The sequence below is a fragment of the Oculina patagonica genome, chromosome 7 (genome assembly GCF_052425735.1).
Source record: "Oculina patagonica isolate OP01 chromosome 7, crgOcupat, whole genome shotgun sequence".
NCBI classification, from domain to species: domain Eukaryota; kingdom Metazoa; phylum Cnidaria; class Anthozoa; order Scleractinia; family Oculinidae; genus Oculina; species Oculina patagonica.
In genome coordinates this window covers 30,213,572-30,224,535 of record NC_135764.1, presented here as the reverse complement: position 1 = coordinate 30,224,535, position 10,964 = coordinate 30,213,572, and the positions used below count along the sequence as shown (strand labels likewise).

Here is a 10,964-nt window from a genome sequence, read left to right as displayed (position 1 = left end):
AAAGTAGTTTTCTTCTCGTCATTGCTCTTCAATCATAGAAGAAGAACAGTCTGTCACTGGCCGGTTTGATCAAAAAAACGTTTTAGATTTTTAGATCCAAAGGTCGAGTGATCAGAAGAAAATGAAATATGGGGTAAGGTATGATTAATGTTTGATTACGCATGCCACTTGAACTCCTAGATGGAAAGGTTTGATGAAGGTTTCTAAAGCGTTATTTTATAACAGAATTCCAACTTTGCTGTTTTCTTCGTTTTCCAACGAAGAAAATGTAATATAGGGAAAGATATGATTAGTGTTTGAAGGTTTCTAAAGTGTTATTTTATGGCAAAATTCAAACTTTGCCGTTTTCTCGTTTTCCAAAGCTTGAGTTTAAATCTTTCTTTTATCATTAGATAAAAAGCCTTGAACACAAAATAATCATGCTTTTGTTTTCTTTATTATTCTACCTGACAGTTTTACATTTTCTTTACTTCACAACAGCGTTACTAATCCAACATGATGGTCAATCCAGACTTTATGGATGCTCACCCTGGTATAGACGCCAGGATAGTCAGGATCAGCGCACCCAAACCCCCAGCTTGTAACTCCCACGAGGTCCCACTTGCCATCGAACTCGCACACCATTGGCCCTCCACCATCGCCTTGGCAGGCACCCACAAAATCAAGAGCAGCGCAGATCATACTGAACGCAATCGCTGAGACACCGTAAGCTTTTTCACAGTCGGCATTTTCCAAGGTTTTTACTGACGCTTCCTGAAGGTAGTCTGGTAGTGCTCCCCCATCAGCTAATGTTCCCCAGCCTGTAATGTAGCATATCTTCCCTCCTAACACGAAGTCGTCCTTGTTCGGGAGGCACACCTTCCCTACACCTGTGTTAAGTGTCGCTTTGGTCTTTAGTTTTAGGAGCGCGATATCGTTATCGTTAAAATACCCAGGGTTGTTGTAGCTCGGATGTATTATTATCTGTTCAACCTGCAGTTCTTGCGCAATGTCGGTTCTTTTGTAGGCTCCCATCCTAAATGTACATCAAAATAAACACAATATCATAAAACACGCCGGTTCTCACATTTGTGCTGTCCAGCTGCTTAACGGTTTGTAACATGACCATAATTCTATTTCATCCAAGTCGGTATTCCACTTATCATTTATTCACATTTGTCCACAGGGAGCCCATACAAGCGGTGTGACTGTATGTTCAAAATGTAAAGAAAAGTATGAGATTATCGAAAGGGACAGAAAAGAAAAAGTATTGCGAGTAATATAGCCTATGTTTAAGCTCAAAATGAACCACAGGCGGCCTCGACTTTGTATTCAATCAACGTGACATATTGATGTTGACGATTGCATTTCGTTTTTAGCCGTTTAAGACAACGCATAAGGATGCTTCGCAATTGAAATAATAATAAAAAAAATGGTTTACCTTTCCCCGGTCTTGTATTATTTTGACTTCTTTGTGTTCCTGGAGTGGATTTAAAGTTATTCGAAAGCGTAACTCGCCTAAACGGCTTTAACACTTACAGTGCTTAAGTCGACTTTTGTCGACATTTAAGGGAGCAGTCAATGAACCACTTGTGACGTCATCAATTTGAACGTCAGCAGATTTTGGTGATAAGCAACTGATAGGGCTAGGTTTGACCTTTTCACAGGGCTATTCATTTTGCTTTTCGGCCATTTCCGTCCCCAGAGGCCACGATCCTTCTGGTGCTGACCAGTAGGATCGCGGCCTCTGGGGACAAGAATGCGTATCGGCTCCAAATTTTGGCTTATGCGCATGCGCCAAAGTACAATTCTAGACAGTTTTCATGGAATATTCATCAAAATCCTGCTGCATTGTGAAAAAGTGCCTTTTTACTAAGCAAAGTTAAAGGAAATTCAGGATCGTAGCACCAAAAATTCAGTGTAACGGTACGTACAAAAACGCGTTTTTTTTTTAGAAATTTAGCACTGAAAGGGTTAAACCCACTCTAGGAACACACAGAAGTCAAAATAATACGAGACCAAAGAAAGGTAAGCCATTTTTATTTCAATTGCTTTACAAATGTAGTATTTAAAGCAATTTTCGAAGCATTCTCATACATTGTCTTAAACGGCTAAAAACGTAACGCAATCGCCAACATCAATGTGTCAGGTTGATCGATACAACATCTGGGCCGCCTGTGATATTACTGGCGTTTCACATCGAACGTTCTGGTTTCGAACTCAATCGAACATCAATCGAATTTAATTGAACGATTAGATTCGATCTTGTTCGGCCATCGAGCGAAATCGAACTCACAAAAAGTAAATGCTAATCGAACTAAATCGAACGTTCGATTAAGTTTGATGATGAGGTTCGATTTAGTCATGATCACCGAGGAAGGCTAGCCGGATGGTTTTTGAAAGAAGTGTTGCTTCTCCCCTTCCTGTTCGGGATGAAAGTTATTTGTGCCATGTTATATCCCAGCAATTTATCTCTACCCATAGAAAATCCTTGGAGACGAGAGGTACCGTGAAAGTCTATCCTGTCTAAGATCACTAAGAAAATTTAGATTGAAACTTATTGCTATAAAATCCATGGAGTTTGATATTTGATGACAGTGTAAGTAAACTGATTTGATAACATGTTGAAAACAGTTTCATGACCTGAAAGCTTTTGCTCGATTTGCCACGTGCAGCGCTACTGTTAGTATAGCTGAAAACATTCGTGCGTGACTCCTGCCCAAACTTTCCTTTAACACAACCTAGTAAAGTACAAATCACCAACCTTACAACAATCTGGCTTGGAGACAAACCATCAAGACATTGAGCAGAAGTCAACACCCACTGTTCATAAATAAGAGATCCACCACAGAACTGCGATCCTCCAGCATAGGCCAGCATAGCCATCCACGGCCAGCTGCCATTTTGGGCCTGGGTACCACCCACGATACGAGTATTAATGGGCCTGGAACCACAATCGTCATCTTAAACAGGAAAAAAAAAAAAGAAATTGCAATGACGTATACAATTTTTTTAAAAAATGCGTACTTACGAACCATTTAAATCACTGCTTACCATTTCTAATGCTACAACAGCACTACTTAAAACCTTGCCTGCCTGGCCCGATTATATAAAGTGGCAACAGTCGATGAATTCTTCGGTGTTTTATCTTTTTCTTAGAAAGATTAATTTCTTTTCACTCATAAATTTGTTTAAGTATCAGTTTACCTGAAGTAGTTGGTGGCGGAGGAGCGGCGGTTGTTCCTACTGGAGTAGCAGTTGTTGGCTGATTATCTAAAAAAGAAATGACAATGTCGCATGATCACGCTAGACGAACTTAGAATAAGTGAACAGTTTATGTTTTAAACATCAAATGGTACCATAATGACTGTCTAGATTCTATAAATACAACTTGCATGATTCTTCCAAATAACTGAGCCCCAATATAAGAATAATTGTCTGGCATGAATAATTTGGAGTGGAGAAGATTGAGTGTTGAGTCTTTTCAAGGCGAGTTGCAATTGATGTGGACCAAAAATAACAAATTGAAGTTCTATTACTTCATCCTCAGGGAAATACTATGAGTCTTAAAAAATTAGAGTAGGAAATGAGTTAGTTGAAAAATTACTCACTTGAGTTTTTTAGAACTTTTTTTAAATCGGTCCGAATCCGTTTTTGAAAAGAAAATTCATTATTGAATATAGCAAATAGTAACTAACCACAGTATACAATGAGTAAGTGAGTTTTTTTCTTTCAGGCAAAAAAAAAATGCAATTGCTTAAATTTGCTTGCGAGGATCACATCATTTATTTCATAATTAATCCGCAGTTCACATAAATGTCTTTCATATCGTCTTTTTGTCATCTTCTCCATACGCGGGATATAAAGACCCAACATTGACCTGCTTCCAACATATCAAGGCCGTCAGAGCTTATTTAGTAGAACAACGCACCGTTATCGCGGAAGTCATGGGTTCAAATTCTGTTGTAGCCTTTTTTTAGGCTGTAGAATGCAATTGCTTAAATTGCTTACACACTGCGAGGATCGCATCATTCATTTAATTTCATTATAAGATAATGTTGCACGATCACCCCTACATAATCGTAGAATTTATTTTTAATTTATAGACAATGATAGAAAATAATAATAATGAATTAGTTATTGTTCTCCTTAACAAGACGTTTCACTAATAAATTTGCGAGTATCAGTTTACCTGAAGTAGACGATCAGAAATTTCATAAAATTTGGATGATTTATTTTCCCCTTAACAAGACGTTTCGCTAATAAATTTGATCGAGTATATCAGTTTACCTGAAGTAGTTGGAGGAGCGGTGTTTGTCCCTTCTGAAGGGGTAGTTGTTGGCTGGGTATCTAAAAATGAAAGGATAATGTTGCACGATCAGAAAGTACATGAACAACGAAATATTTATTGTTCTCCGCTTAACAAGACGTTTCGCTAATAAATTAGTTTGAGTATGTCCCTACTGGTGGAGTAGTTGTCGGCTGATTATCTAAAACGAAAATTATGATGTCGCACAATCACACTAAGAAAGCAGTGATCTATGCCCGGGGGATGGGGAGTACTCCCTATTATGGCCTATATGAGGAGGCTCGGCCCGAAAGGGGTACCTTTTTCAGGCTTCAGGTATGTCATATCTCATGTCATATCACAAATGTCATAGACCCAATGCAAATATGGCTGCCATTAACTTTCGGCTCCCAGAAGAATCATTTGTCAACAAAATTAAATCACTTTAACTTAAAGATCAAGTCAAAGTAAATCAATGAATGAAGTTTCAAGGCTATAGTTTTGTCTAACGAGAAGTTACAGGGGCATTTATATGGCCAAAAACATGAAAACGAGGCTAGGCAGGCCATGGTGGCTTTTTCCATACAAATCTCTTAAAATTGAACAAGTCACAAATCTGCAGACTTTAAACCAAAAACACTAAAACTTCTCAGTTTAGCATTTTATTCCATTTATTTTCAAGTGTTGCCATCAGCATTTTCAGAAACTTGACCAAACAAAAGAAATGAATGACAACCAATTTTGCATAGGGTCTATATGTCATGTCTTTTCGTTATATAAAAGGGGTACCTTTTTGCAGTGAAAGGTATACGAAAAGGGTGCCGTTTCTGTCAAAATGGTATATAAACGGGTAAGGGGTTGGACCTCGGTACGGAGCCTCCCCGTATAAAACTTTTTTGAGAAGCTCCCCCCTCCCTCGGGGATCTATGAGTGCTTGTGTTATCTTTCTCCAGTTTTAGTGGAACAAAGCCACTGATTAGTACTGCTTTGTGATTTACCCTCGTCGCAATTTTTCCCTTCAAAGCCGTTTTGGCATATACACTGGTAATCTCCTTGTAAGTTTATACACGATGCTCCATTCTGGCACGGGTTGTTAGCACATTCATCGATATCTGTAAAGGAACAAAAATTATCGGAAGACAGTGATCTATGAGTGCTTGTGTAATCTTTCTCCAGTTGTGATGGAGCACAGCGACTGATTAGTAGATTAGTACTCTAGTTTTAGTGGAGCAGAGCGCCAACTGATTAGTACTGTTTTGTGATTTACCTTCGTCGCAATTTCTCCCTTCAAATCCGTTTTGGCATACACACTGGTAATCTCCTTGTGAGTTTATACACGATGCTCCATTCTGGCACGGGTTGTTAGCACATTCATCGATATCTGCAAAGAAACAAAAATTTGGGAAAGCAGTGATCTATGCCCGGGGGATGGAGGGTACTCCCTATTGTGGCCTATATGAGGAGGCTCGGCCCGAAATGTGTACCTTTTTCATGCTTCAGGTATATAAAAGGGTAGGAATTTCACAAGTTGAGATTTATGAAAGGGTAGGGATATCGATTATTTAGGTATTTAAAAGGGTCTCAGTTTAATTAAAATATTTCGAACAAACGCACCTTATTGCTGTATTATTTAAATTTACTTAACTCTTCATAATGTCATATCTCATGTCATATCACAAATGTCATATGTCATATCTTTTCGTTAAATAAAAGGGGTGCCTTTTTGCAGTGAAAAGTATACGAAAGGGTGCCTTTCCTGTCAAAATGGTATATAAAAGGGTAAGGGGTTGGACCTCGGGACGGAGCCTCCCCGTATAAAACTTTTTTGAGAAGCCCCCCCCCCCCCCGGGGATCTATGAGTGCTTGTGTTATCTTTCTCCAGTTTTAGTGGAGCAGAGCGACTGATTAATATTGTTTTGTGATTTACCCTCGTCGCAGTTTTTCCCTTCAAAGCCGTTTTGGCAAGCACAGTAGTAATCTCCTTGAAAGTTTATACACGATGCTCCATTCTGGCACGGGTTGTTAGCACATTCATCGATATCTGCAAATAACAAAGTTTATCGGAAAACAGTGATCTATGAGTGCTTGTGTAATCTTTCTCCAGTTGTGATGGAGCACAGCGACTGATAAGTAGATTAGTACTCTAGTTTTAGTGTAGCAGAGCGACTGATTAGTACTGTTTCGTGACATACCTTCGTCGCAATTTTTCCCTTCAAATCCGTTTTGGCAAGCACACTGGTAGTCTCCTTGTGAGTTTATACACGATGCTCCATTCTGGCACGGGTTGTTAGCACATTCATCGATATCTGCAAAGAAACAAAAAATTGGGAAAGCAGTGATCTAGGCCCGGGGGATGGAGGGTACTCCCTATTATGGCCTATATGAGGAGGCTCGGCCCGAAATGGGTACCTTTTTCATGCTTCAGGTATATAAAAGGGTAGGAATTTCACAAGTTTAGATATATGAAAGGGTAGGGATATCGATTATTTAGGTATTTAAAAGGGTCTAGTTTAATTAAAATATTTCGAACAAACGCACCTTATTGCTGTATTATTTAAATTTATTTAACTCTTCATAATGTCATATCTCATGTCATATCACAAATGTCATATGTCATGTCTTTTCGTTATATAAAAGGGGTACCTTTTTGCAGTAAAAGGTATACGAAAAGGGTGCCTTTCCTGTCAAAATGGTATATAAAAGGGTAAGGGGTTGGACCTCGGGACGGAGCCTCCCCATATAAAACTTTTTTGAGAAGCCCTCCCCCCGGGGGGGATCTATGAGTGCTTGTGTTATCTTACTCCAGTTTTAGTGGAGCAGAGCGCCAACTGATTAGTACTGTTTTGTGACTTACCTTTGTCGCAATTTTTCCCTTCAAATCCGTTTTGGCATATACACTGGTAATCTCCTTGTGAGTCTATACACGATGCTCCATTCTGGCACGGGTTGTTAGCACATTCATCGATATCTGCAAAATAACAAAGTTTATCGGAATACAGTGATCTATGAGTGCTTGTGCTATCTTTCTCCAGTTTAAGAGGAGCAGAGCGACTGATTAGTACTGCTATTACCCCTTACTTGGAATGCTTGTCTGTAGCACGTTACACCAAAAAAAGAAAGAACGTGATCAATAAACTAAATTTGTTTTCAGTATTTTTATAGTACACTGATTTTTTTTTTAAAAAAGTAAAACACTATCGTGTTACTTAAGCAGCGTTTTATGGATGAATTGAGCTTCCTGTTACTTCAAAGTTGCGTATATTCTGGACTGAGAATTGTTCCCGATTAGCAGTGAGCAAATAACACGCATGGTACATGGTACATTTAATTTGGATTCAACAACAAGACGTTTCGCTAATAAATTTGATCGAGTATCAGTTTTCCTGAAGTAGTTGGAGGAGCGGTGGTTTTCCCTACTGGAGGAGTAGTTGTTGGCTGATTATCTAAAAATGAAAGGACAATGTCGCACGATCAGAAAGTACATGAACAACGTAATATTTATTGTTCTCCGCTTAACAAGACGTTTCGCTAATAAATTAGTTTGAGTATCAGTTCACCTGAAGTAGTTGGAGGAGCAGTGGTTGTCCCTTCCGGAGGAGTAGTTGTCGGCTGATTATCTAAAACGAAAATGATGATGTCGCACAATCACACTAAACGAACGTCGAATTGGTAAACATTTACTCTGTTTTAACATCGTACAGTATCTCAATGACTCTCAAAATTTTATCATTTTTAACTTGCACGAAACTTTCGAATAAATAGATCAGAACAGATGGTACGTTATAGGTTTGTAGTGGAGGAGATCGAGTGGAATGGAGTGGAGTATATATACCTGGACAATGTCCCCACATTCCTTCATAAATAGGGGTCAAACTGCACCATGGTCGAACCCAATTATCGCTGGTGCATTTGCAGTACGTTTCACCTTTGTACTCGAACGGGAAATGACAGCAGTCTCCTTCTTTAGTCTGGACGGTGTTACAACCTATAAATTAGAAAAGGACAATGTCAAACTGAGACATAAGATAACTTAAACACTTCTCATTGTCAAAGAAAAAAAAAAGGGAATTTTGCATTTAATAAAAACGAAGGCTTCCGAAAATCGCTCATAAGTTAAACAAATTGCGTTTGATCGCCATAAAATCTATGATTTTATAATTATTTAAGGATAATTCTTTCAGATTCTCAAAAATCTAAGCAATCGCTTCACGTTTTGCCGTTTTAAAACACGCTTAAAAAAGGAACTGTTAGCCTCATAAATACCCGCGGGCCACCTTAATTTTATTGTCAGCACACATTAATTCCCGTTCATAGCCGATTTTCTGGTCTAAATCCTCAATAAACATCCTCATCTTTTCGCTCTCAGGTTGTAATGGTTTCGTAAGTTTTAATCAACAAATTTTACATGATTTTCTCATTTAAGACTTCTAGTTTCGTGGCATAATTCTCGCGCCATCAAGAATACAACGCTAAATCAGTGTTGAAAAATTTGGCAAAACCTTAATGCGTCTGTACTCTTGTCGATTATATAAGTTAGGCAATCAGCGCGCGAGAATTTGCTCAGTTATTGTAAAAATGTTGTTCTCATTTACAACGCGTGAAATTTGTTTGAATGTCAGCTTACCTAAAGAAGTTGGAGCAGCAGTTGTTCCCTGATCATCTAAGAAGAAATCATAATGTCGGACAATCAGACAAAAAGAACAACGAATCAGTGAGCACTTAATGTGTTTTTACCCCTCAACTGTTTAACATCAGAATGACAGTACACATTACCATGGATTTTGTTATGAATCTTCCAAGTTAATGAGCAACTATATTTTTAACAATTAAGCATTTAGAGATTAAGGAGAAGAAGAAGAAAAAGAGGAAAAAGAAGAAGAAGAAGAAGAAGAATAAGAAGAAGAAGAAGAAGAAGAAGAAGAAGAAGAAGAAGAAGAAGAAGAAGAAGAAGAAGAAGATAAAGTGTTGGGCCTTAGCAAGGTGATGTCCGAATCCCTTACCCAGACCCTCTTTTAAATAAACCAAAAGTAACAAATTTAATGCAACTCTAGAGCTTTATCTTCAGGGAATTTCGATTCTATAAGAAAAAAAATCTGAAAAAATCTGGCACCTTTTTATCGAATCGTTGGTAACTTCTGAGCAATTGTACGAATCCTCTCGAAATAAGTAGCTACGGTCAGAAGAGAACAGAATAATGCTTGCCCAATCGATCTTATATTTACTTAATTTCTCATGGCTGCGTAATATCTCCAAAACAACGGTGTTGAAAATCAATTCTTATACCCTGAGAAATCGCCTGGAAACTATATTTGGTCCAAAAACCTTGGTACTCAATTTGTAGAATACCCAAATGCTTTGAATTTTCAGATCGTTTTTTTTTAAAGCGAAATACTGTATTCACTGCCTAGCACATCATAAACCAGAGTTTCAAATCAGAATGTCCCATATTTATATCCACCTCTTTAAATTATACTAAAAAATATATATACCTGGACAATGTCCCCACTTTCCCGCATAAAAAGGGGTCAAACTGCACCATGGTCGAAACCAATTATTGCTGGTGCACTCGCAGTACTTTTCATCATTGTACTCGAACGGGAAAACACAACAGGCTCCTGCTTCGGTCAGGACGGTGTCACAACCTACAAAAGTATGAAACAATGCTACCATTAAATTCCTAAAGAAATTGTAACAAACTGAAATAAAAATAAAATAACATATTCTCAATAGTTAAATTGTAGGGATACTTGATGGTGTTTTGAAGGGATAAAAAATAGTTAGAGGTGATGAAGGCTTTAGGATGTTATGTCCAAAGCTAACCCGTACAGGGTTTAAGCTACTCATATTCCATTAAGAAATTTGTCTCTTTTTTAGCGCATTCTGCTCTGAATTTGAGTCAAGCTGCTTTTTTACAGACAAACGTATAAAGTATTTAAAAGTCGCTTCTTAGACAAGCTTAGCAAATAAGTTTCAATCACATAAAGATTTCTGGATGAAGCAGCTAATCCGCTCTTTTGATAAATGAAAAAGGAATGTTTCAATCATTTTTGGTTTGACTTGTTATCTAAATTGTTACTAGCTTGCTCGTATCATAAGATTACTTACTAGCAACCTAAGATCAGATCGTTGAAAATGAGAGTACTGAATTCAGTTGATAGTAACACAATACAAACCATTTGAAACAGCGTAAGTCAACGCAGATAGCAACAAGCTTGCCACGATATTCATCTTCGTTGTTCTGGATTCATCCACAACTGAAAATGCGAAAAAAACAGGAAAGGTGTTAGCTTTTTATATCGTTAACTTACTCATTTTGTATTAATGAAGTCTATTTAGTCGTATTTGTAAATACTTCAGAACCATTAAGTTTGTTTAATATCGTGAGTGGGGGGAACAGTTAACGCTTTTCAGAAATAATGCTCTTAACGTCCACAAAAGAAAAATGTTTAAACAGGTTTTTGTGAAAGTGTGGACCATTACGAATTAGCCTTGAGGGAAAAGTAACACCTTCCTTTTTAATTTTTCTTTTATATAAGTCTATTTAGTCGTATTTGTATATACTTCAGAACCATTAGGGTTGTTTAATATCGTGAGTGGGGGAGGGGGGGGGGGGGGCGCAACAGTAAACGCTTTTCAGAAATAATGCTCTTAACGTTCACAAAAGAAAAATGTTTAAACAGGCTTTTGTGAAAATGTG

General features: G+C 37.9%; 1 protein-coding gene across 5 annotated transcripts; it reads right to left on the bottom strand.

The window, feature by feature from the left end:
- Window positions 1–417: 417 nt before the first annotated feature.
- Window positions 418–10,599, bottom strand: LOC144659796 (uncharacterized). 5 transcript variants are annotated; one of them, XM_078520306.1, is made up of 15 exons: window positions 10,441–10,597; window positions 9,757–9,909; window positions 8,892–8,927; window positions 8,100–8,252; window positions 7,825–7,884; window positions 7,654–7,710; window positions 7,122–7,238; window positions 6,460–6,573; window positions 6,195–6,308; window positions 5,535–5,648; window positions 5,266–5,379; window positions 4,270–4,329; window positions 3,187–3,252; window positions 2,744–2,942; window positions 418–1,015 (listed from the first exon to the last, which is right to left on the bottom strand). In XM_078520306.1, exons 1-15 carry the CDS (start codon window positions 10,493–10,495, stop codon window positions 472–474), a joined length of 1,956 nt encoding a protein of 651 aa, XP_078376432.1. In that variant the 5' UTR covers window positions 10,496–10,597; the 3' UTR covers window positions 418–471. The 5 variants fall into 5 exon arrangements, with proteins under 5 accessions (XP_078376432.1, XP_078376435.1, XP_078376434.1 ...); XM_078520309.1 differs by lacking the exon at window positions 4,270–4,329 and having other exon boundaries at window positions 10,441–10,599; XM_078520308.1 differs by lacking the exon at window positions 7,825–7,884 and having other exon boundaries at window positions 10,441–10,596.
- Window positions 10,600–10,964: the final 365 nt, after the last annotated feature.